The 26,968-nt window shown below is 50.2% G+C and overlaps 2 protein-coding genes across 2 annotated transcripts in view; one reads left to right on the forward strand and one right to left on the reverse strand.

Annotated features, from left to right (window-relative positions):
* LOC120396362 (maestro heat-like repeat-containing protein family member 1) overlaps nucleotides 1-26,968 on the reverse strand; it is a 393,738-nt gene that overhangs the window by 68,635 nt on the left and 298,135 nt on the right. The window lies entirely within an intron of this gene.
* On the forward strand, nucleotides 17,570-26,835 carry LOC120397286 (maestro heat-like repeat-containing protein family member 1). The gene is made up of 9 exons (XM_039522983.1): nucleotides 17,570-17,599; nucleotides 21,026-21,104; nucleotides 22,258-22,335; nucleotides 22,754-22,820; nucleotides 22,949-23,062; nucleotides 23,400-23,473; nucleotides 23,765-23,887; nucleotides 26,494-26,544; nucleotides 26,641-26,835. Exons 3-9 carry the CDS (start codon nucleotides 22,279-22,281, stop codon nucleotides 26,833-26,835), a joined length of 681 nt encoding a protein of 226 aa, XP_039378917.1. The 5' UTR covers nucleotides 17,570-17,599; nucleotides 21,026-21,104; nucleotides 22,258-22,278.

Genomic DNA, 26,968 nt, shown 5'->3' on the forward strand with positions numbered 1-26,968 from the left:
AGCTCTGCGAAAGAGACACCATCATGCTGGATGCATTGGGCACGGCCTGGCATGCACAGAGCCACTGGGTATAGTTGTCTGCTTCACTGGCCCCAAACTGCCCCTGGGTAGCGACTGCTGTTCTGAACTAGGCACTGACCCCCACAGCTCGAACATGCAACAGGGGGAGCTGGTCCCTCTGGGCTACTGCACATGTGCAGTGCCGGGGCCTGATGGGGAGTGAGCATCCCGGGGGCGGGGCCTGGGTCCCGCCTCTCAGTTGCCTAGCAACGGGCAATTTGGGCTCCACCTCCACTGCTCTGCCCCAGATTCCTGGCCTGCGCTCCCCCCTGCGGCCACTGCGGGGAAAGAGTGGGATGCACACCCCGGCGGGGTCCCTCACACGGCTCCGGGGAAGGGCCGCGGCCTGGCTGTCAAGGCTGGCCTTACCATGAGGTGAACTGAGACAGCCTCCTCAGATGCCAGACTTGGGGGAGGGCAGGCCCCACTAGGACCCAGAGTGTAGAATATTGTGTCTGCTGCTGGTGCATATGTATTCTCTGTGCTCTAGATGCACAGAGATGGTGGAGTGCTGTGCTGGAGGAAGGAGGGCACAAGAGATGTAACAGACAGGCAGGAGAATTGGTGAGAGGGAATAACAGAAAACAGCAGGAGCTGCAGGGAGAGAGAGAGGAGAAGGAACCTCTTATGTAGCAATCTAGCACCCCCAGGAGCCTGGACTGATTAATACCAGCTTCTCAGGGAGCTTCCTGTTTCCTGCTGCTTCCCTGAACCCACTTGAGGAGAACAGGCAGTCAACTGAAGTAGTAGGAGCCAGTTAGGCCCTTAAGATGCTGATATCTTCCCTCACTCAGGCCCTGCTACCAGCCTGCTTATTTGTCTCCTTCAACTGAGTGAAGAGAGCCACGATAGCTGGCACAGAACAGCAGTCATGAGTGAAAGAAGAAAACGCCCCTCTGGGGCAGCATTCAGAAAGAGAAAGCAAGCAAAGGAAGCTTTTCTATCCAAGCAGGAAGGAGCTCTCCTGAGATACATAGACACAAATGTTCACGGTGAGCCTTCTGGCCCTAGTGAGGATGTGAGTGGTGAGGAGATGCCTGATCTTCCAGTTAGTCAGAGTTCAGGTGACCTGGTATCTACTGCAGCATCAATATGTCCATCTCAAATGGATGTAACCATGCACATTCCTGAAGAAAAGTGTAGATCAGAGAAGTGTGTGGTGGAGACACAAGAAACAGCTGCTACTGAGTTTTGGTCCTTAAGTCAAGATGATCCAGGACTGTGGACCCACATGAGCAGTAGCCTGAGGGACTTCCTTGTACTGCATGGGCCACAGCAAGTGAAAAACGTCCTGTTCCCCAAAGACAATGAAAATAGAAGTTTCCATCCAACACATTACTGGCGTGAAATCCCCAATGGTGACAAAGTGGCGAGGCAATGGCTTATGTACTCAAAAACCCAGAATGCTGCATACTGGTTTTGTTGGAAACTCTTCCAGTCTAATGTTCCAGTCCCATTAGGTTCTACAGGAACCAAGGACTGGAAAAATCTGGCTAGAAATCTGGCATGCCATGAGAAGGCAGCAAATCACCAGAGAGCATTCCATAGGTGGAAAGAGCTTGAGATGAGAATAAGGTTAAAGGCCACCATAGATGATCAGCATCAAGAGAAGATTGCATCAGAGTCTCTGAACTGGCAAAATGTTCTGGAAAGGCTCATTGCCATTGTGAGAATGCTTGCTACCCAAAACCTAGCACCACGTGGCACTTCAGATCTCCTGTATGTGCCAAACAATGGAAACTTCCTTAAAATTGTGGAGCTAATCGCTGAGTTTGATGCTGTACTCCAGGAGCATCTAAAAAGAGTCACCACCCAAGAAATGTACATACACCACTACCTTGGAAAAACAATTCAAAATGAGATCATACAGTTACTGGCAACAAAAGTCAAACAGAAGATTGTGGCAGATCTGAAGTCAGCAAGATATTACTCTGTTATTCTGGACTGCACACCTGACAGCAGCCATATGGAACAAATGACTTTAACGGTGCGTTTTGTAACAACAACAGAACCTAGTGAAAATGTCCCTGCAATAGTGATTGTCAGAGAGCATTTTCTAGAATGTATTGACATTGATACTACAGGAGCTGGTATGACAAATGTGCTTCTTGAAAAGCTGGAAGATATGGGAATTGCGATAGCTGACATGAGAGGTCAGGGCTATGATAATGGTGCCAACATGGGAGGAAAGAACAGAGGAGTGCAGACACGGATCTGAGACTTAAACCCTTGAGCTTTTTTTGTTCCATGCAGTTCTCATTCATTAAACTTGATAGTCAGTGATGCAGCATCAGCTTCTAGTGAGGCTGCTGAATTTTTTAATGTAATTCAAAGCATCTATGTATTTTTCTCTGCATCAACTCAACGGCAAATTTCAAAGCAACATCGTCTCTGACACTGAAACCACTGAGTGCCACATAATGGGAAAGTTGAGTGGAGGTGATAAAGCCTATCAAACTGGGAAGACAGATGATGCCATATTTGCCATTATGGAGGATAATGCTATGACAGGAACTGTTCATGGGAGGACAGTGGCAGAGGGAAAGGGAATCACCAGAAACATACATAACTTCAAATTTCTGCGTGGCTTAGTGTTGTGGCATGACATACTGTTTGAAATAAATGTTGTAAGGAAGAGACTCTGAGGTGTTGACCTTGGAATAGCTGGAGCAATGGAACAACTGGACAAAGCAAAGTCATACCTACAGTCTTCCCGGTCAGATGAGGGATTTCAAAACGTTTTGAAGAGTGCACAGAAGTTGGCAGAGGAACTTCACACTGAAGCTATTTTCCCACCCATTCAAAAAAGCAAGAGTCACTGAAGAAGAAGAAGTGGTTTTGATTGTGACGCATGGGATAATCCCATAAGAGACCCCAAAGAACAATTCAAAGTAGAATTCTTTAACCAGGTGCTAGATTGTGCAATAGAGTCAGTTGAAGAACATTTCATGCAGCTCAAGGAACACAGCAGTATATTTGGGATGTTGTATGATATTCCAAAACTCTTCACTTTACCTGAAGAAGACCTACACCAGCAATGCAGTGCACTGGAGATAGTGTTGACACATGACAACATGCGCAATATTGATGTGCGTGATTTAGGTGATGAACTGAAAGCCCTTTCAAGATACATTTCAGCAGGATCAAGTCCAAAGGCTGTTCTGGAATGTATGTGCACAAATAAGATGACCCCCCTCTTTCCAAATGCTTTTGTTACTCTGTCCATACTTCTAACACTTCCTGTAACAGTTGCCAGTGGAAAATGCAGTTTCTCCAAGATGAAAAAAAATACATCTATGCTCCACAATGACACAGGAGAGGCTGGTCAACCTTGCAACCATCTCAATAGAGCATGAACTGGCCCAGACTGTGGACCTTCAGCAGGAAGCAGTTCAAATCTTTGCAACCAAGAAGGCACGGAAAGCACCACTTTGATCATTCAAACAGATAAAAATGCCAGCGTTTACTATGCAGACAAGAAAAGTTACATTTGCTGTTCAAGCATTTGAAAGTTCAGTGTTGCTTACCATTTTTGAACAAGGCATTTTAAGTTGTTAGTTCTCCTTTATTGGGGTAGGTAGCAGAGGAGTAGAGGAATAGGATGAGAGGAGTAGAATAGGAAGAAGGCAGAATTGAGACCTTTCAAAATTTTGGTGTCATTTGGGCTCCCCGCCTCAGGTGCCAAAATGTTGTGGGCCGGCCCTACCGGCTGTGAACAGCCGCGGGGTCAGCCCCGGGATTGCCATGGGAACCAGGCCCTGCTGTGCTGCAGGCTCCCAGTGTCACGGTGGGCCAGTCACTTGGGCCCAGATCCTCATGGGTTTAGGCACCTAAATCCCATTGAAGTCCTACCTTCTCTGTGTCTCATTTCCCTACCTCTGCAATGGGGGTTACAGCCCTGCCCTGCCTCCCAGTGGTGGTGGTCATCACTGCACGCAAGAGAGATGATTAATCCATTTTAATTAGTGATAGCACTGGGACTTCTACTGAGTTTGACCCCATTGCATGGCAATTTTACACCTTCAAATATTTTACTCACACCACTGTGTTGTCACTGTTACTTCAGCTGCATTGTAAAGGAATCATAGGTAGAAAGGGGACCCCATTTCAATCACTCACAGGCTCAAACCCTGCTAGCAGCTCCGTGTAGGTGGACGCCTGCCGAGTCTTCGGTGAGGTCCATGCTAGGTGCAGTGAGCCGCCCACAATGATCAGCTTGTAAGGTCGGGGCCTTCGTTGTGACAACTTCTCTGATGATCAGAACAGTTGCTGAAATCTTTCCCAGAAGTGTGAGCAGCCAGAGAAGCTTGAACTCAACCCTGTATTAGAATGTACACTCTCTGTCTCCACTTCTGCAAATGTGCTCAAAAACCATTCACGTTGTTCCCTAAGAATTTAATAAGCATCGACTAGTATGGGGCTAGAAACCAGACAAGGGCAGTCATTTAAAGATACATCCCTGTAAGAGAAGAATTTGGGTCCTGTGAATTTCCCATGTTGCAGAATTTGGCTTCCAGAAAGTAGCAGAGTACAGAAAGTTCCACACCGCCGTTGCCTGTTCTCTCCATTCACTCCTACTGCACCGTGATCCTTTGTCCAATGAGGGTTTTGATCTGACCTGAATTATTTTCCAGATGCAGTTTCTTGGGATTCTGCGGCTAAGTCATCCCACCCCCCATGGTCAAACCCATGGTAGAAGGCTCTGGGGGAGGAAATCTCCATGAGACCCTAGCTGAGATACCTCCACATCATCCTGGTAGGGGGCGAAGAGGGAACAAAGCCACAAGGCCCACATTCAGGCTCTGCACATCCCCAGAGCACCACAGAAGTCTAGGATTCTCGATGCAGAGGCCTTTTACCTCCAGACCAGCTCTAGCCCCAAATTCAGTCCCACTGGCTCCACAGCCCCACTGAAAATCAGCCCCCAGGTGTCCCCAGTTGGGCACAAGAAATGAAGGCACCCAAAAGTCAGTAGCTGCTTTTGAGAACGTTGACCTCCCCCTCTCCGTGTCTCAGTTTCCCCATCTGTAAAATGGAGATAATACTCCTCACCCACCTTGCTAAAGCACTTTGAATGACGAACACTTGGTAATGCTTTTTGGAGAGACTGTAGAGAGAGAGGAACTTTCCTCACACATGGATCAAAGAGACCTAGCAGCAGCCATATTGCTTCCCACCCCTTTGACTGAGTCTCTGGAATGCCCAGTGAAAATATGCGTCCACCGAACAATTCTAGACTGCCTTTGCATCTCTCGTGGCCACTAAACTGCTCCTCAGTGGCACACTGGAAGAGCAGATGCCCCTGACAACACTGCCTGGGGATGGGGGACGTGATAGTCTTGTTACAAAAGAACATTGAAATGATCAGAAAGCCGGAGCCAGGGAACATCCTATAGTTTGGCAGCTTTTCCTTAAGAGAGTCAAGAGCTTTGATTCACTCTAAATTAGACTCTTCCTCAGTCACTCTGTGTGAGTGTGTGGATGCAGAGAGAGAAAGTACATGGGCGTGTACCTATATGGGTAAGAAAAAGCAGGGAGAGGAGGCAGGGAGCAGAGACAGGCACTAGGGAAAGGCACCCTTGGGGAATGGGGAGCAAGTGGGTTGGGGGAGGCAGAGCCAAAAAGAGACAGAAGGAAAGAAAGAGGAGGGGAGAGAAGAGAGAGAAAAGAGGGAGGCCTGGTGGGAGGGAGAGCTGGGGAAACTCAGGGGAAGAACCCACAGGCCCCAGGGAAAGGGAGGAGGAGGTACAGAGGAAGAGACTAGAAAAGAATGAGAGAGAGAAGATGAAGGGGGAATGAAAATCATAGCGAGAAGAAGGGATAAAGAAATGGCTCAAGCGGAGAAGAGAGCAAGACAAGCCACCACGTTATGATCCAGCCGGGCTAGTGGAGCCTGTTGTAATAATTTGGGCCTCGTACGCGTACCCCGATTGTAAGCTTAACTTTGGATAAGTGGATAAAAAGTTGATCAAATGTTCCAATAACTCATAACAGGGAATGTTGATGAAAGGGAGACAGACTGAATGAGCCCAAACAGAAAGGCCAACTAGTAACTTAAGGACAGTGTTAAGATCATGCCTGGTCAACAAGAGAACTGTGGGGCTGGAAATCAAGGGACCAAAACTGGTGTGTAGGAAATGAGGTCTAATTGGTGGACAAAATAATAAGGGGAAGGACTATTCCACCTATGGCTCCCTTTGGGGTCCGTTCTTGGGGGGAGAATGAAGTGCTCGGACTAGCTGGGAGATGGGTAGAGAGGAAGAAGTGAGCTTCACCACATGGCTGCCACATCCACCATCTCCTAGGGACCTCAGGATCCACCATAATGGTGTCGGGCCTTCATGATCCTGATTCTGATGCCGAGAAATGTCCTGTCCAGACCAAGCCTGAGAGAGAGGGACCCAGATGACACGGCCACCTCCACTGGCTCTGGCCAAATCCCAAACACCACCTGGGATGTAAGACTTTGGTTCCTGCTGTCACCACCACCCCCACCTTTGTTTGTCATTTTCCTTCCCTCCTATTTCTCCTCTTTCCTCTCCCTCTCCTTTTTCCATCTGTTTAGTAAGAGTCTGCCTGAGTTGGCCAAGACTGCATATTTAGCAACACTGCTGTGAGCCTGTGACTAAAGAGGCAGCAAAAAGCAATGTTCTAAGCAGCCCAATGCTGGTACAAGTTTGTCAGGTCTCAGAGTGGCTGATTGGACTGTGTGCTGTGCCATTAGTTCAACAGCAATAAGGCTGCAAGTGAAAGTCAACACCAGAAACTGAAGCTGCTTTTTCAGTCTTCCCCTTTTTGTGTGTTTTTGGCTTGTTCTGTCTTTTTGGAAACAGTATCCGTCTGCAACAACAGATCCAGCCCATCTCAACTAACACCTTCTCTTTCCCAAAAACAAAGAAACAAACAAAAGCAAACAAAACCCCCAAAATAACAAAGGACAGTTATTGCCATCTTTAATACCATCAAAGAGACCGTCAGACAGGGCTTTTCCCTTCTAAAAACTCTTGATAGCAAAAGAATATTGTTCAAACAAAAGCCTCCCTCAAGATGCTACATTTCAAATGTGTGAACTGTTTCCTTCTTTCAGAGTAGCAGCCGTGTTAGTCTGTATCCACAAAAAGAACAGGAGTACTTGTGGCACCTTAGAGGCTAACAAATTTATTTCAGCATAAGCTTTCGTGAGCTACAGCTCACTTCTTCAGATGCATAGAATGGAACACACAGACAGGAGATATTTATACATACAGAGAACATGAAAAGGTGGAAGTATGCATACCAACAGGAAGAGTCTAATCAATTGAGATGAGCTATCATCAGCAGGAGAAAAAAAACTTTTGAAGTGATAATTGAGATGACCCATAGAAGGTGTGAGGAGAACTTAACATAGGGAAATAGATTCAATTAGTGTAATGACCCAACCATTCCCAGTCTCTGTTTAAACCTAAGTTAATTGTATCAAATTTGCATATTAATTCGAGTTCAGCAGTCTCTCTTTGGAGTCTGTTTTTGAAGTTTTTTTGTTGCAAAATTGCCACCTTCAAGTCTGTCGCTGAGTGGTTAGAGAGGTTGAAGTGTTCTCCCACTGGTTTTTGAATGTTATGATTCCTGATGTCAGATTTGTGTCCATTTATTCTTTTGTGTAGAGACTGTCCGGTTTGGCCAATGTACATGGCAGAGGGGCATTGCTGGCACATGATGGCATATATCACGTTGGTAGATGTGCCAGTGAACGAGCCCCTGATGGCGTGGCTGATGTGATTAGGTCCTATGATGGTGTCACTTGAATAGATATGTTGACAGAGCTGGCATCGGGCTTTGTTGCAAGGATAGGTTCCTGGGTTAGTGTATATGTTGCATGGTGTGCGGTTGCTGGTGAGTATTTGCTTCAGGTTGGGAGGCTGTCTAAAGGTAAAAAATCCATTACAATCTACATATCACACAGATTATGCTGACAGATTGTGCCACACACTCTCAAAGAACCAGGACCTGCGATCCAGTAACTTCAGTTAGTTGCCGCAAGAAAGCCTCGTCCACCTCATCCCCCAGGTCTGGTGGTCTATAGCAGACTCCCACCACGACATCACCCTTGTTGCTCACACTTCTAAACTTAATCCAGAGACTCTCAGGTTTTTCTGCAGTTTCATACCGGAGCTCTGAGCAGTCATAGTGCTCTCTTACATACAATGCAACTCCCCAACCTTTTCTGCCCTGCCTGTCCTTCCAGAACAGTCCTTCCTTTACCATGTCTCTACAATTCCCCTCGTCCTCTCCAGCCCACCTGCTCTAGGCCTTCATCACCCATCCCATTAACTCTGCCCTCCCCCCACATCTCCGCTAATTCCCCTTCAGAGCCCTCTGTAAAATCATCTCACCCGTCAGACTAGCCCATTCTGATCCCTCCCCTGGCTCCCTCACAGGTCCTACACTAGAACTACCAAATTCCCCAAAAATGCATCTCTCAGGGCCACCCAAACCACGCGCGAATTCAGCAAATCCTTTCAGCCACACACAAAAAGGGAATGTTTTGTTTTGATTTAAAGGTCAAACCAGTCTGTTTGGACCATTCCACAGCAAAATGTTGTCACTTTTCATTTTGAAATTGAGGCAACTTTAAAAACTTGGGCGGGTGGGGTAGGGTTTGAAAAACACGCACAAACAACCTGAAATGAAAAACCAAAACAATTTTGTTTCCGGACAAACTGAACCAATATTTATTTTTTTTTATTTCTCCGACTGGCCCCAACACTGAAAAGTCACTGATTGGCTCAGCTCCATTCAGCACCCGAGTGCAGCTCCTTGTTGCGTCTTTGCAAACTTCATCCCCACCTAGCTCTCCGGGCTCATTCCCCCGCCACTCTCCCAGCCATTCCCTTTGGGTCCTTCCCTGGCTCTCCCTTGCCAACCCCCTGCCATGCTGCTCCTCAGGCTAACATTGTTCTCCCTTTCTCCTGCCCCAAACTTCCCTCTCTTCCTTCAAGTTCCTCCTTAAACAAGATCCTGCTCAGGAGAATGGGAAATCAAATAAACCAAGCACGAGATTCGCTGCTCTTTGGGGTCGGGCCTGTGCCCTCCCCTGTGTTGTACAGCCCCCAGCATGCCGTTGGGACTCAATAAATACCCATGGGTCCTGCGCTCTCACTGCCTTTTATTGCAGCCTTCAGGAATGGGATTTAGAGTCTGTGTGTATCCTTAGGAAAGAATCTTCTCAGCTCTTTTATCCTCTCAGCCCGGGCACTGATGTAGCTGTGGCTGGACTAGCAATTGGAGCGCCTCAGGCTGAGACAGACGGCCAGTCCAATCTTATGCTTCAGGGATTCCATGGTCACTGAGGGGTGAGGAAGGAATTTTTTACCCATATGTCAGAGACCAGCAAAGCTGGCCAGGTGCATTGTGGGGATTTCACCTTCCCCTTTGCTGCTGCAAGAGGCAAGATACTGGAGTGGACTGACACAGAATGGTTTTGCACCTTGTGATCGAATCTCCTTTTCTCATGACACATTATAGAGACAGGGTTTGTTGGGAGGCCTCGGGGCTCCCTTGAATTAAAATTCCCAACAAAAGCCAAGAGCAATCCTCCCTTAATCCAATCTGTGGGGATGCAAACCCCAAGGGCCCTAGCCAGACAGCCCCAGCCCACCTTGCCTCTGTGATGTCAGCAGTGGCCCTGTGTCACAAAGGGGGTAGGCAGCCTGTGGCTCAGTGTGCTCTGGGAGCTGGAGGAGGGAGCACACAGCTGTCTGGGCTCTGCTTTTCAGACCATTGGGAGCATTTTTTGGAGTGTATAGCATCTGTTTACACAGCACTTGTGGAGGAATCCACATCCTCACTTTCATCTGCGATTATATGTGAGACATCAAAATTCTTCTGTGGCTCGACCATCCCAGCAGAGGGGTGAGGGACCTTTCCAGATACTCCACAGAGAAGGGGGGATCTTCCAGTTTTTCTGCAGGCTGATCTGGGGGAAACATTCCAGGGAGGGGCTGGTTTTGGGGAGGTTTCCTTGGGCTGGTTTCTTCACGAGTTTTCTCTCTTCTGTCTGTGTCAGCTTGCTTGTAGAGACGGAGAGGATGAGTTCAGTTTGAGCAGGGTAGCAAAGCGTGTGCAGGGTGCTCACTTTGAGTTTTTATACCCGTCTCTTCCCTATTTCCGTGCAATTTTAGAAAAACACACCTCTCTCGCCCTTTCATTGGCTCTGTACATTCATGGAGCCTCTTCATCTTATGGATAGGTAGTTTGTTAATGCATATATGTGTTAGGGTTGTAAGTCTTTCTTGACAGTTATAGTTCCTTTGTTTTTGTTGGAGTTGTTGATTTTCTAGAATAATTGTTGATGATGCTTCTTGTTATCTTTCTGAGTTGGGTGAAGGAGTGACTAGAGCTCTGCCAGTAACTAATTACTTCCCCATTAATGTAATAAATAGTCTAGACTTAAATGTCTTCTTATATTGGTAATCAGCTGAGCAAGGTCTTTAGATTTCATGTTAGTACATAATGCATTTTACCACACATAGCAATGGTATTAGAAAACCACATTAGATACTTTGCATTCAGTTAAAATACTTTGCAAATATATCCTCCAAAACAGTTTGCCATTTCAATATTTTAGAAATCAACTAAGGTTTTCTACAAAACTTTTTCTCAACTACTCACATTTTTCTCTAAAAATTTAAGGACACAAGCAGAGGATTTTCTTGTAAAGAGGGGCTGGTAGAGCCCACTTTACAGCCTAGCTCTATTGTTCTAACACATCCCTAAATTCATTTTGGAATATCCAACATAAATAACATCCTCACTTTCTCCTACGGGGCCAGATCTTTCCGAAAACATTTCTCTTTATAACATTTGTTTTACTGAGATAAAGGATTGGATCTATATTAAACGGGCAGCTTATAGAAGAGGGAGGTGTTCTGGTGCAGATAAAACACTCTTTTGGGTGCTTTGATTCTTGACCCAAGTTCCTGAGAGTTACAAGTGGTTTATTATAGCAATTAAACTTCTCTTAAATATTTTGTACAAAGCACAAAGGCCAATAAGCAACACATATTTTAAACATAGCACAGAAAGAAAATAGTATAAAAGTTAAAGCAGATTAAAATGAGGACAGCTGCCTTTTAAAGTTTGTACAGACACTCCTGCGAGACAGTTTTATGGTCAAGGAGATGTTATTTTCCGGACATTTGCTTGTTCCTGGATGACTGAAAGCTGAAGCCTTCTGCTATTTCTTCGATTAGCCTGAACATTTTATAACCTAGTGAACTAAAAGTGGGCTACTCTTATATTTTCAAGCATCCTGGTGATAATATACTTATAGGTATATAGGAATGTTCAGTAAAGGCACAAACATATTCGTAATGACCTAACATTATAAAAATAACTTAGAATAATGCTATTAATATAATTTTTACATCAATATTGAGGTCTCACCACCTCATAGCGGTCTTGTCTCTCCAGCCAGGCAGGCAGCAAAAAAACCTAACTCTGGGTCTCCTTGGCCCATCTAGAATCATGTGTGAATATGGTGGGGTCTGTGTCATGGGAAGGAAGCCCCAGGGACTCATTCATGTTGGTTCTTGTCTTACGAGCCGATATGGATCTTTACGGCCAGCTCTGCGGACTGCTGGTCCGGTCTGGAGGTGAGTAGGAATTCTGCCCAGAAATGGACCCTCCTCTCCCCACATTGCTGTCCTCTCCAGAGGTACCTGCAGGGGACTACTGGGAATCTGCATGGAATGAATCTCCATGTGCTTGGGGAGTCAGGGTCTCCTGATGGAGGAGGTTTGTTTTCTCCAAGGTTCCTTGGAGCAGTTTAGCTTTATTTAAACTCCCAGGCATTTCTAGCCCTTCTGGACTGGCAGGGAATTCTCTGATGGGACCCCAATGCAGCATTGCTACCCTGGCGTTGTCTGCACTCTCCTTATCTCCTGAGGGAGATCTGTCATTAACTAGAAAAGTGGGGACAGGCAGAGCTGGGGAAGTCCTGGCCTCTTGGGCTAAAATCTCTAATGGAATCGTGCTGGTTGGGGAAGAATTTGGGGCAGATTTCCCCCTGGCCCCTATTGCCCCTGCCCATGTTATCTCAGCTCCCTACCTGTGGGATGAGGTGTTTTGTCAAATGCCTTGGAGATGGGTGTGTAATATAAATGCTCTGAGCGATGTGGTGCAGTGCGATTAGTTCCGCACATGGCTGTATTGTCCACCTCACCCCCTGGGGTTTCTATCAGTGACCAGGAAAGGAGGAAATGACCCCCTCCTCTTTGCACTTATCTCAGCCAGAGACCAGGGGAAGGAGGATACAGCAGCCACGGGGGTTGCAGCTCTTCCCTGTCTGGGCCTTCTGCTTCAGGTAAGTAGGAACCAGGGGTACAGACTCTGCAGATTCACCCCTTTCCCTGTGTAACCTTCTGTAACCTTGATGTTGAAATGTTTCCAATTCGTAGTAAGTCGTTACAGATAAGGCTGCAACAAAACCCAGGTTCAAGCATCTAGGTCGGTTACAGGAAATGTATTTAGGCGACACTATGAATGATAAAACCAAACTTCATTCAAAAGGAAAATGATTAGTTAAGCAAACAGGTGCGCAATTACCACTTACACTGTCATCACTGAGTGTGTGTATAACTGTTGTATTGTGGATCAATGCGGGATCAGTCCACTGACAACAGCGTGAAGTACAGCCTTAGAACCCTGGGATGTAACGGTACCCTTGGGGTGTTAATTGGAGCGCCCGCCGAATTAACAAAACAACTCCCAGTAGAAGCCATTCTCCTACTATTGAACGTGCATCTGCCCCTTACACTAATATTTCCATTGCCACCTTATTGACTCTTTACATTGCACGTGGTTTACATTAACAGCTGCACCAATAGCCTTCCCATACCATTAGTACAGATAACATTTGAATAAAACAGTCACAATTCTCAAAACCACTCATTAAAACCCCTGCTTAAGCCAGTTATAACTCAAACCTAGCAGTAGCATAACCCCAGGCCATGTCCTTGCTAACTCTTACTTTCCCATAACAGGATCTCCAACTTATCGCTAACTTTCCTCACACAAACACCTTCAGTTTTCTAAACTCTTCTTAAGTTTAATTTACACTTAAGCTAATTTAAGCCAAAAGCCTATTTTCTACTTATTTCTTAACCTAAACCATCCCATAGGTAGGCCAAATTCACAGCCATGAAAAAGTCATGGACCTTAAATCAGACCTCCCCCATGAAATCTAGCTGTTGGAGGGGTGAGGAAGGGCAGGCTCCTACCATGCCCCTGGCTCCAGCTGCTAGTCCTCTCTGGGCTGGGGAGGGATGGAACTGGCACTTCCCCTGCACAGCTGGCCTCGTGGAGGAGATCAGACCCCCCCTCCGGGTACAAACCCCTGTTGCTGGGAAGGCAGTGCAGAAGTGAGGGTGGCAATCCCAGTGCCCCCCTACAACAGGTTAGCGACTCTTCCACAACTCCCTTTTTTGGGGCAGAAGCCCCACTACAAGATTGTGACATTTCAGATGTAAACCTCTGAAACCCTGAAATTGATTTTCAAATCCTACGGCCATGAAATTGATCAGAACGGACTGTAAATTTGGTAGGGTGCTCCCTATAGGCTCTACCTGCCCTTTGCCAACGCCCTCCAGTGTGTCAGCCCCCCCCTCCTTCCCATTACTGAGGTTCTGCTTGTGCCCGGCATTCGACTTTTCTAGAGGGCTTGTGGTCTGCACTGCCTGAATGAGGAGGGCTCTTGGAGTCTCCATCTCCCTGCAGTTCTCCCTCCCCAGGCACTGCACACGCTAGATTTCTAAATCCTCCAAGCTGTGTTTGCTGCAAGCTAGTCCCCACCCCCTGCACTGCTGAGACCCCATCGCGCACTGTGGGGAGTCGGGGGCTGTGATTGTTGGCACCAACCTGTGCCAGTGAGAAGGAGAGCTGGGGTGGCTTTGCCTCTGTTTAGAGAATCGCTCCTTTCTGGGTCACACAGGTGTTGTCTGTAACTGCGAAAGTTCTTTGGTGACCCAGGTGTGACTGTATTTGTTACTCAGTGAAATCAGGTTCATTGAAGTGTCCCAAGAGGACTGGAACCTGCTGCTTTGGGTACAGAAAACTCCCCTCCCCTCAGCACTATCATTCAGCTCATTCCCCTGGGAGTTCAACCAGAGACCTTTAATGGAGCAATTTAACCCTTCTCTTCTGTTGACAGACACAGCAGTGCAAGAGACTGCAGTGTCAGCCAGAGATGACAAGCCACCTGACAGAGTCTCCTGGTCCAGGTAGGCAGAAAGCAGCGTGATACACAGCCAGAATTCCTTTCCGAGACCAAAGTTGCTGTTCATCTGCAATGTCTTTTACAGAATCAACATAATGTTTAGTATCAGGGGGTAGCCGTGTTAGTCTGTATCCACAAAAACAACAAGGAGTCCGGTGGCACCTTAAAGACTAACAGATTGATTTAGGCATAAGCTTTTGTGGGTAAGAAAACACGTCTTCAGATGCATGGAGTGAAAATTACAGATGCAGGTGTTATATAATGACACCTAAACTAACATAATGTTTAGTTCTAGCTTGTGCAAACTGTATAATTCCCGTGGGATCCTTCTGGGTGAACAGTGGTATATTAATGCTGGGTGCTCGATTAGAGAATCCCAATTGTTATGAGAGTAAATGTCTCATCAGCCTCAAAATTCAGAAGGATGCCCACAACTGCTTACTAACTTGTGTGCACGGTTGCAGCAATTATCCAAGCAGTTCCAGTAACTGCTTGTGCAAATGATCATTGTGATCTGTAAGTGTGTGACTGTGTGTCTAGCAACCACGGCTGGGGCTGGAAGTGTGGGTGCTACTGAGCCACACACATTCCTTTCCTGAAAACAGAGGCCAATGCATTTTTCATGACTGAGATGCCCACAATTTTCATATGTATGTTACAAATGGCTTTGTGAGTCATGCTCAGATGCTGTCTCAAGCACTGCTGGTTTGGGGCTGTGCAGTGAGGTGGGCCAGAATAGGTAACTTCTTGGTCAGAACATACCTCCTAAACTCAAATACCTCATGGAACCAAATGCTCTAGGGGATAGAGCCGCCTTGCTGAATCCCAAGGAAGAGGAGAGGTACCGCAAAGGTTTGATCCCCAAGGAAGGGGGATCCCACATTTCAGTGCTGCAGCTCTGTGCATCTACCTCCAGCCTCGCCTCGCAATGTCTCTGGCTCCTTGGGGTTCTCCAGCTCATGAGTTACGTCCTTCTGGCTGTGGGGAACCCAGTGGAATCCCCTTCAAAGCCCCTAGTCAAGCAGAGAGCCTCCCCATGTAAATGGAGGTCCCCTCCACTTGGAGCAATTCCAGCCCTCTTGGGAGCTGCAGACCAGCCCAGAGAATTGAGCCTGGGTCTCATTCCGCCTGGCAATGCGGAGCACTGGGCACCAGAGCGCTAGCTTGGCCTCCTAAGAGTGAGGTGTGAATGTTCTGAGGTCTGTGCAGTAGAAGAGAAACTCCTGTGATCTGTTTACATTGGTTCTTGTCTTAGGAGTCAATATGGGGCTTTTGGACCGTCTCTGCCAAAGACTGACTCAGACTATTGGCGAGTAGGAATTCTGCCCAGAAGAGTCCCCCACGATACAGGTTTACCCCCGTTCCCCTCTGATTCCTATTGCCCTTACATAGAATCAGTCACATGACACCTCACCCCACCACTGCCCTTCTGAATTACAGGACGGACACCTTTCCGAAGGGACAGGACAAATCCGGACTCCATCCAGCCAGGCCCCACTGACTCTTCTGTCTCAGGTAGGAGTCGACAGCCTTTCGCTGTGACAAATCACCACATTTCTATTTCTGTCCCATCAGGAAGTTCCATCCCAGTGTGCAAAGGATCATTCAGTGCCTCAGTTTTCCTAGCTTCATAATGGGGCTAACAAGACTCACAGTCTTCACTGGGGTCTGGAAGGTGTGGGTAATGTTTGTAAAGGGAGTGGAAGAGGAAATGCCCAATCTCAGGGTTAAATAACATGACACTGTCCAGGCAGTGATTTGTGGAAATCCCTCGCCAGGGGTTCCATAAGGTGCAGACAGTTCCCACACAGTTGTATGTCCCTGTCGCCCCCAGGGCATTCTATTAGTGACCACGATTGCGGGAAATTAACCCACCCTCTGCCTGTATCCACAGACACAGAGGAGAAGAAGGAGGCCCGAAAACAAGACCCGGGACCACAAACCCTGGCTGCAGGAGTGGGCAGCCACTGCAGCACTTTCTGTGCTGAGCCTCCTGATCCAGGTAGGCCCATGCCCAGTATTGAGTGCCAGGAATAAAGGGGGGGAAAGCAGCCATAGTGACAGCAAAACCCCAGTGCTGAGAAGGCAAGAAGAGACTCCACCCAGGCTCTGTGCCCTGCTCTGCACATGCACATAAGCCACTGCCCTGCGCTCCACGAGCCTCCGTGTCATCCCACACTGGGCTAAAGCCCTGCTGCCATAGGGCTGCACTGGAATCACCACTGGGCAGCCCGGGTGCCAGTAAAGGGGGAACTGACCCACCAGGCAGCTCCCTCTACCAGCTCAGCTCCCCAGGGGCTCTTCATAAGAACGGCCATGCTGGGTCAGACCAATGGTCCATCTAGCCCGGTACCTGTCTTCTGACAGTGGCCAATGCCAGGTGCTTCAGAGGAATGAACAGAACAGAGCAATTATCAAGGGGTCCATCCCTTGTCATCCACTTCCAACTTCTGGCCGTCAGAGGTTTAGGGACACCCAGAGCATGGGATTGCATCCCTGACCATCTTGGCTAATAGCCATGAATGGGCCTATCCTCCTTGAATTTATCTAGTTCTTTTCAAACCCAATTATACTTTTGGACTTCACAGCATCCCCTGGCAATGAGTTCCACAGGTTGATTGTGCATTGTGTGAAGAAATACTTCCCTTTGTTTGTTTTAAACCCACTGCCTATTAATTTCATTGGCTGACCCCTGGTTCATGTGTTATGTCGGGGTAAATAACACTTCCCTAGTCATTTTCTCCACACCATCATGATTTTATAGACCTCTATCATGCCTCCCCTTAGTTGTCTCTTGTCTAAGCTGAACAGTCCCAGTCTTTTTAATCTCTCCTCATATGGAAGCTGCTCCATCCCGCTAATCATTTTTGTTGCCCTTCTCTGTATCTTTTCCATTTCTAATATCTCTTTTCTGAGATAGGGTGACCGGAACTGCACATGGTATTGAAGATGTGGGTGTACCATGGATTTATATACAGGCAATATGATATTTTCTGTCTCATTATCTATCCTTTTCCTAATGATTCCCAACATTCTGTTAGCTCTTTTGGCTGCCGCTGCACATTGAGTGGATGTTTACGGAGAACTATCCACAGTGACTCCAAGATCTCGTTCTTGAGTGGTAACAGCTAATTTAGACCCCGTCATTTTGTATGTGGGATTATGTTTTCCAATGTGCGTTACTTTGCACTCATCAACACTGAATTTCATCTGCCATTTTGTTGCCCAGTCACCAGTTTAGTGAGATCTCTTTGGAATTCTTTGCAGTCTGCCTGGGACTTAATGGTGAGTAATTTTGTACATAGGCGGCGAGTTCTATGGGCCCGTGGAGCCCAGGCCCCACCAATAATCCTAAAGGTGGGCCCAGCTCCACCAATGTTTGGGCCCCAGGCCCTGTGCTTTGGGGGGTCCCCCTGTCGCAATGCCAGGCGCTCTCACCGCAGCGGCAGCTCGCGGGAGAGGCCCCAGCAGCGACTGGGCTCACAGCCCATTGGCCGGGAACCCCAGCCAATGGGAGCTGCCGGGGGCGGTGCTGGAGCTGCCTGGCCACGCCTCCACAGCAGGGAGGGGGAGGGAGCTACCGGCAGCGTCTGAGCCCTGAGCAGAGCAGCAGCAGGGTCTGTGCCTGTCAGACAGACTCAGCCGGTGAGCTGTGGGGGCAGCCAGACACAGAGACACAGCCGGGGGGGAGGGCATTGGTGGGGACAAACAGACACAGCCAGGGGGTTGTGGGACAGACACACACCAGGACACAGCCAGGGGAGTTGTGAGGACAGACAGATGGACACAGCTGGGGGGTTGTGGGGACAGACAGATGGAGCCATGGGCGGGGAAAGGAGCAGCAATGGGCACCCCGGGGCTGGTATAAAATACACAGGATGGGGGGAGCTTCCTGAGGGGACTATAGCAACACCCCCCGCAGAGCAGACCCAGGTTGCAGCTGGCTCCGCCCATCACAGCCCCCTGCCCCACAGAGACCCACACAACCCTCTGCCCCCTCGAGAGACTCCCAATGACCCCTGTCACTCCTCTCCAGAGAGCCCTCCCCTTTGTGCCAGCCCACTCCCCGCCCCCACTGCCTCCCCTCCTCCAAAGCTCCCTACAATCTCCCCCTTTGCCTTCCGCCTCCCAGCCCAGCCCATTCCATTGGCCGGGAGGCTCCCAGTCTAGTAGCTAGCAGGGCCCATGGGAGCTGCACCTGAGGCAGGGTGCCTGCCTGCAGATGCAGACCTGCCTGGCTGTGCCTCCACAGCACACGGAGGGGGAGCCCGAGCCACAGGTGAGCAAGCCCTGGTCATCATCACAGGCCCAGTAATTCTCTGGATATTTAATTTCACTGAGGCAAAATGTGTGCAATTTTATGGGTTGAATGACTGAATGACATAATACCCACCTGCCCGCATTGTCCATCACTAAGTCCAGTAATTTTGTCAAGTGTTTGTTGCACAACATGGTGGTGCCTACCCCTACCTTGTGCTTCAGGGGGTGATGGGGTCCAGGGCAGCCTGTTATAGCCTATTATAGAACTACCTGATTAGTAATTGGATATGTTGGCTGGCATCTTTTTTTATGTGTTCGCTCCCCCTGATGTTAGAACCTGGCTACACCACTGGGGAGGGGAGCTTCCTAGACCTGTGCAGCTGGGGCTTAGGTGAATTTTGTGATACTGTGCCCCTCCCCAGCTACCACCCTGCAGTCCCCACTCCTGCACCATGCTGGGCAAGGGGCAGCCCCATCCCCAGTGAGGCTATGGTGAGGGGTGGCAGCAGGGGAGGCCACACGTGATGGCAACCTCCCCCCTCGGTACCCACCATAGGGGAGGTGAGTGGGCTTTCTGGACCTGAGAGGGACCTAGGAGCATGTGCAGTGAACTGCGGGGGAGAGGAGGGATCCCTCCCCTGGAGCTTGCTGCTGCCAGGGAGGGTGGAGGGGAGTCCTCTTTGGCCCTAGCCCAGGGGCAGCCTGTCTGCACCCCAAGTTCCTTATCCCCAGCCCTGCCCCAGAGTCCTCACCTGACGGGAAAAACACGCAACTTAAATTTGGTGGTCAGTTTAGAGTATCATAGAATATCAGGGTTGGAAGGGGCCTCAGGAGGTCATCTAGTCCAACCTCATGCTCAAAGCAGGACCAGTTCCCAACTAAATCATCTCAGCCAGGGCTTTGTCAAGCCGGGCCTTAAAAACCTCTAAGGAAGGAGATTCCACCACCTCCCTAGGTAACCCACTCCAGTGTTTCACCACCCTCCTAGTGAAAAAGTTTTTCTTAATATCCAACCTAAACCTCCCCCACTGCAACTTGAGACCATTACTCCTTGTTCTGTCATCTGCTACCACTGAGAACAGCCTAGATCCATCCTCTTTGTAACCCCCTATCAGGTAGTTGAAAGCAGCTATCAAATCCTCCCTCATTCTTCTCTTCTGCAGACTAAACCATCCCAGTTCCCTCAGCCTCTCCTCAGAAGTCATGTGCTCCAGCCCCCTAATCATTTTTGTTGCCCTCCACTGGATTTTCCAATTTTTCCACATCCTTCTTGCAATGTGGGGCCCAAAACTGCATGTAGTACTCTAGATGAGGCCTCACCAATGTTGAATAGAGGAGAATGATCATGTCCCTCGATCTGCTGGCAATGCCCCTACTTATACAGCCCAAAATGCTGTTAGCCTTCTTGACAAAGGCCAGAGGAGGGAGTGTTAGTGCCTCTGCGAACTTCTGGGAAGTGCATGGGGTGGAAGGGGATGCTGGGATGCTCTGGAACCACTCCTTCAAAGCCAGTCAGGACTCTGGGGGAGCCTCCTCTCTGAGCAGACTGTCTCCAGGGCAAGAAGCTTACACCTTCCTGGGTCTGACCTCAGAGCATTCAGCATGCCCTTCCACACCATGCACTTTCCGCAGTGAATCCGCCCAGGCGGGGTCCTGGGGCAGCCAGAGGTCCCTGCACCCCAACTCCGCAGTCAGATGTGACTCTCAGCCAGACTGTAAAACAGAAGGTTTATTAGATGACGGGAACACAGTTTAAACAGAGCTTGTTGGTACAGAAAACAGAACCCCTCTGTCAGGTCCATCTTGCGGGGTGGGGAGCCCAGAACCAAGTTCTGGGTCTCTCCCCATTTCCCCAGCCAGCTCCAAACTGACACTCCCTCCTCTGGCCTCTGTGTCTCTTCCGGACAAGGAGGCCACCTGATCTCTTTGTGCCCAACACCTTCAATTGGCATCTTGCAGGGGAAACTGAGGCACCCACACAGTATTCAGAGAAAATATTAAGAACATTCCCACTACATTACAACAGGTGCAACAAAATATAATACTGTATATTGAAGTAGGCAAGTGCTGCTTCTGACTTTCCACTTTTAATTGACCCTTGTAATCTTGTGGCGCTGACGCGTTGTAGCTTCATTTTATATCGGCTTACAGGGTGGGAGCGGGGGGGCACCACCATTTTGGGCCCCACCAAAAATTATACAAACCTGCCGCCTATGATTTTGTATCATCCACAGATTTTGCCACTTCACTGTTTTACCCCTGAATAGCAAAGGCCCCAGTACAGATCTTTGGGGACCCCACTATTTACCTCATTGTGAAAACTGAAAATATATTCTTACCCTTTGTTTCCTGTCTTTTAACCAGCTACAGACCATGAGAGGACCCACCCTCTAATCCCATGACTGCTTACTTTGCTTAAGTGCAAACTTAGTTTTCTTCTGTTCATTTTAGGCACCAAGCGAAAGGCCTCTGGGTCACCCAGGGACAGCGCACCTCAATCATCGACAAGGAAAGGCCAAGGAAGAGCAGAGTGAGTAAGGAGATAGTGGGAAATCCACAGCACACTGGGGAAGTGCCCATGGCACAGATGGTACAAGGTTCCCTCCATCGCCAACTCAGCCTGGACTCCCGCCCCCTACTGCCTTCCCCACGACACACTGACCCTCTAAGCTCTGACCCCCTTTCCCCATCTGCTTGCTCCCAGATTCACTGCCATTCTCTGGCACTAGAGAAGATGCTCTGACCCCCCTTGCCAGGGCAGGTGTTGCAGACGGGAGGAGAGAGGCGACTCCATTCCCAGCACCTGGCTCTGCTTTCTTTCTTCTTTGCTGGCTGGTCAGCAATGGGCTGCATTAGGGAACCAGGGAGAGAAATAATAACCATCGTCCTGAGCTTCACCTCTCCCCAGAGTGTCCCACGCATTCACCTCTCCCTGGGCCCAGGGCAGGGTTAGCTGTTAGCCCAGCCTAGATCTGCAGAGAGCAAGGCTCCGGGAGGGGAAGTGGCTGGCCCAAGCCAGAAAGCAGGAGTATCCATCCCTGGTACACTCTGGAAGTGACCATTGTAGGAGGTGAGCAGGCAGAGACAATGGGCCAGATCCTTGGCCCCTGGTAAGGCCGCATGAAGGGACATTAAGCTCTCCCTTCCAAGCTCCCGCGTGGTCTCCTCACCCCAGCACGGGGGCAGGGAGGAACCCTTGGATGCTGTCTCCCCATCCCTGACCTGTCTGTGTGGGTCTCTAGACTGTCAGCCCTTCAGGACAGAGATTGTCTCTATCTGTGTTGTGCTGCACCCAATGCAACAGGGCCTGACCCTGACTGGAGTCTCTGGGCGCTGCCCTAACATCAGTAGTGATAAGTAATCAGGGCAGGCCCTGCTCTTCCAAACCGAGCCCCGTCATCCCTGCCATCCTCTCAGCACACATCACCGCAGCTGGCGTCAGGTACAACTATCCTGTTAAACCAACCAGAAGTGATACTAGGCTAGTGCAAACAAAGGGATCAAATGCCCCTCCCAGAGAAGGGAGAGTCCGGCACCAGCTGGAAGCTGCTCTCCACAAGGCCATAACTTTATTCCTTCCAAGTCTGGGTTGTGGTAACCCAGCTGCTGATGGAGACTCTACACATTGGGGCTTGTCTGCCTGACACGTCATCGCCATGTCCTGCGTCTCTTCTCTTGCACAGAGCCTTGCTTGCGTGAGGGACATGGATGAGGCTGCCCTGAGGACGGACATTGGCACCCTCCCAGCACTCCACTCCATGGTAAGAGATGCTGGGATCACTCAGGCAAAATGCCAGGGCCTGTTGGCTTAGACTTGGTGGGCTGTGGGAAGAGCTGTCCCTGCCTCATTCTGTTCCCAGTGGGTGATGGATCCTGCAGAATTCTCCTTTGGTTTCTTTTCCTCCCACCCACCCCAACCCCTTTGACTGGGAACATCAGCAGCCTTGTTCCAGCGTTCCACATCTTCGGTTCCTGACCTGTCAAACTCTGCTTCTACATGAGCCACGCTCCCCTAAGCCTCGGCGTCACTCATAGACTGACCCAGCTTGCTGGCCTGTTCTTTAGATGAGAATTAGAATCTGCCATTCCAGCCTCAGCCCTTCACTCTGCCATCCAAGGGCTTGGCCTGAGAGACACTTGATCTAGTTTAACTTTGCTGGTGTTGCTTTCTTCCCTTAGGTGTGTCATCTCCCCAGAGAGCACCTGGAGGAGCGGAGAGAGGCCCTGGACTCTCTGGTCCATCTGGGTAAGAAACCCATTCACCTTTCCCAGAGAAGGAGATCCCAGCCTGCGGAATTTCAGAGCCCAGGCATAGAACTATATTCCCTCTCCCTTTATGCTTCACCCCATTATGATTCACTCCTCTTCCTGCAGCTCGCTTGTTCCTGCTGAAGCTGCTTGTGTTCCTGTTTAGGAGGCTGAACAAGGACGAGGAAGAGGAGGCCTGTGGCAGTCTCTTCATTCTGGACCGGATAGTCCAATCCAACAGTAAGTGACCCACAGCGAGGTCTCATCTTTTGACGTGTTATGGCCTCTTGTGCAATTAGCAGCACTTAGCACTGGGCCTCATTGGGGTCATTTGTACCTGTCTGCAGTAGATAATCCAAGTCCTGCAGCCCCTCAGCCGATGCTGTGGCAATGAGAGAGGACAATCACTGCTGGAACTGCAAGCGTGGGCAGATGCAGATGGTTACCCATGGGGGTACCCTGCCAGCAGGGTCATGTAGGGACACTGAGGCTGCTCTAAGGTTCCTGAGATCTCAGGTCCCTGCACACCCCAGTTTAACATCAGCCCTGCCGAGCCATGTGTCTGTGTCTCTTACAGTTTCCGAAATGACACACCATACAGAGAAGCTGTTCACAGCCGTAGGGCCAATCCTGCAGAGCACAAGCATACAGGTGAGTCTGGAACCATGCCAACATGGCCAAAGCTAGCGAATGTCTGCCTGCCAGTGCAGAGCCTGCCGGGACCCTGTGCATCGAAACCCATGACCCATCAGTGCTCCATAGTGTAGGGCAGAAGGTGGGGGAAAGAATCCCAGCAGGGCTCCGGCTGCATTCCCATCTCTGGGCTGCCTAGCAGCATTTCCCCAAACACCTGCTGAGAAAGGATCCCAGCCTGGACTGGGAGGGGACAAGGTCCCGCCACACTGTGTGCAAATCATTTCTGTTTCTGTCTGGGTCTGGCAGGTCAGAGAAGCCCTTGCTTCTTTTATACGGACAATGGGGGCACATGGGCTCTTGGAGAAATCTGCATCCAGACCCTTCATTGACTTCTTGGTGCGTCAGTGCACCCTGATCCTCGACAGCACGGTAAGAATCCGCAGAGACCTTAGTGATGGGAGTCCATGAAGGGGGGAGAACATGGGGTCAAGGGATAGGGAAGGAGGGGCAGCTGCAGATGGGGAGGGGCAGGCAATGGGCAGCAAATAGGGCTTGGGAAGCAGATGGAACTGGGGACGGTGCCCTCCATCTACTGATGGAAGACGATGACAAATAGATGACAGTGTTTTTCCCTCCCAGCCCATTCTCTCTGCTCCCTCTCCCAGCTGCCATCTAGGCTCTGTCCCTTGCGCTGGGAGGGCAGGACCCCTGGCTTCCTCCTTCTCTCACCCCACTGTGATCAACCACCCTACAGGAGACTAAGCCATGATGGGTCTGGTTTTCCCCAGGCAGAGGGGTGGATCCTAGACCTGGCTCCACACAGACCCTGGGCTGGTTATGGCACAGTCACAGCCAGGGTTGTCCTTTTCCCTTCAAGCCCCATTTTCACCCCCTGCCATGCCCACTAGAGTTACCGTGCCACGGAGATCTCCACTGAATCTTAATCTTCCTGGTGTCTCCCTTATTTCTCACCCTCAGGAGCAGGGGCGGCTCTAGGATTTCCGCCACCCCAAGCAGGGCGGTGCGCCGCGGGGGGTGCTCTAGCGGTCGCCGGTCCCGTGGCTCCGGTGGACCTCCCGCAGACGTGCCTGTGGAGGATCCGCTGGCCCCGTGGCTCCGGTGGCCCTCTCGCAGGCATGCCTGTGGATGCTCCACTGGAGCTGCGGGACCAGCGGCCCCTCCGCAGCCATGCCTGCGGGAGGTCCGCCGGAGCCGCCTGCCGCCCTCCCGCTGGGACGCAGCCCCAAGCGTGCGCTTGGCGCGCTGGGGTCTGGAGCCGGCCCTGCTCAGGAGGAAGCAGACAGGAGGCGCACCATGGAGCTCGAGGTCCGCCAGCTCTGCTCCAGCACCCTGCAGTCCCTGGGTGACTCCCCGAGAATGGCCAATGTAAGTGACCCTGCCCCTCTCTATTGGATGCAGGCCTCTCTGGATCTGAGCTTTTCGATGAGACAGGCCCCAACCAGACTTATTTATCTGAGCCTCCCTGCTCCAGAGCATCCTGGGGTTGGGGAAAATGGACCCCAGATCCAAGCCAGACCTGGTTCTTTGGAACAGGGACCACTCACCGGCTGAGTGCCCCTGCATGCCAGGGTTTGGTGTCACAGGGGCTCTTCCACTCTAGCATCCCCTGTGGTCAGTCATGCTGGTTCTGTAGCTTCCATAGCTCAGTCTCTCTTCATCGGTCCCTCTGTTAACTTTTTCCTGGCTGTTCCATGGTGGGATCTATACAGCCCATCACATTCTTGTTTTGCAAATGCCAACCCTAGCCCAGGATTTCCTGCCTCTCACCCACACTACCCTGGTGCCTAAGGGAGAGTCCACTGAGCTGGGAGACACCACATCCAGATCTCATATCTGCTGACTATTGCTTATGTTTCCACACATGGCACAGACCTGATTACTGACCCAGCTCTCAGAACGCAAGCCTGAGCAGTCAAGTATTAGCCAACCCCCTCCCCACACTGAACAGCGACGTTGCGCAAGGTCACTCCAGGCAGAGCTGAGACTAGAAGCCACATTTCTAACAAGGCAGACCCAAGTATTGTGCACTCTGCTATGCTGTCTTTCAGATTGAGCATGCCAAATATACGTGCTTTAGTTACTACAGGTGGGGATAGATCCCTGGGGGTTCCTGATCTCCACTCTTCTATACTGGCTAGCAAAGAGTTGTGTAACCCTCTGGCATAGTGTGTGTTAAGTCCCTCTCTTGCCCACACAGCAGACAGCAATTGCGTCTGTGGTTCAAGTGGTGCAGGTCTGTGTGGGGATGTGAAGGTCAGAGTTCAAACCTCCCTGAGCGCCTGTTATGGCTTCACTTGATAGGATTGGTTTCCTAGTCTCCTCTTTATTGATCAAGCTGGTGTATTGCATTCACGCCGTGAGAACACGGCCTTTCCAAGTGGGACTGGAGTTAGGAAATACTGTGCTGCCAATGATAAGGCTACACTCAACAAAAGGCGGTGGGGTGGGGGTCAGTCATGTGTCACGTGATTTGGTGCTGGAGGCAGACACTGACAGGTGTGAAGGGAGGGGGGGATCGCTGCATGGTTCAGGCTGGGTAGAGAGGTCTGGCTGGCGGTGGCAAGGCCAGGGGTCCTGTCTAGTGTAGGAAAGAGAGAGCTGATGCCGGAAGAGGATATTTCCGTACTGAGATGGCTTTTCTCTGCTCTGCAGGTTTTATGGCCTGGGTTGCTGCTTCAGCTGAGCCCAGCAGCCCATGGACCAGCCCTGCCTCTCCTCCTGCAGACGTCGGTTAGGGTGGTAAAGAGTATGCAGGAGGAAGGCAGGCTGCCCTTGGCCAGGAGGTGCGGCAAGGAGAACAGAGGTGAATCCCAGTATCTTATCCACCCGCTCTTAGTCCTTCTGTAGTGAGAGGCGTCTGCCCCCAGGTGGGGGTGGGGATGGGGATCAGCTCTTGGCTCTGGTTCCGGCTCACTGCAAGGACACAGCCAGCTGTCAAGGGCACAGGTAGAGCTCAGAGACAAATGCAAAAGATCCCTCCAGAGCCTGATGGGATGTCCCCACTTTCTGTTCAGAGGGTGAACCCCAGGTCCACTCTACCCCAGGAGCTGCTGGCTCGGCTGCTGGTGAGTAACCCGCAGCCAGGAGGTTTCCTTAGCCTCAGTGGGAAGGGGCCACTCCTGGAGCTGGCATGCAATGCGTGGTGGCTCTTCTCCCCACAGCCCCCAGAGGAGCTGGCTCGTCACATTCCTCACGTTCATTGCACATCGACCCAGCACCTCTCGGCATTTCACAGAACCAGCGAGCTCTCTGAGCCAGCCACCTTCCTGGCTCCCCTGATCCTGGGGCTGGACCAGGTCCCCCAGCACAAGTTAGTGCAGCCCTTGGATGGCTCCAATATAAGCCAGCTGGAATGAGCCCTTAGGGACTGTTGTGCAGGCCCCCTCCTGCCCCCTGGCCTCCAGCATCCTCCCTTACCAAGGGGCAGCTGGGGATTCCCTTTATGCCCAGCTGCCTCTTTCGGGCTGCTTCAAGCTCCCCTTGTGCTGC

This window comes from Mauremys reevesii, linkage group 2 (genome assembly GCF_016161935.1).
Source record: "Mauremys reevesii isolate NIE-2019 linkage group 2, ASM1616193v1, whole genome shotgun sequence".
NCBI lineage: Eukaryota > Metazoa > Chordata > Testudines > Geoemydidae > Mauremys > Mauremys reevesii.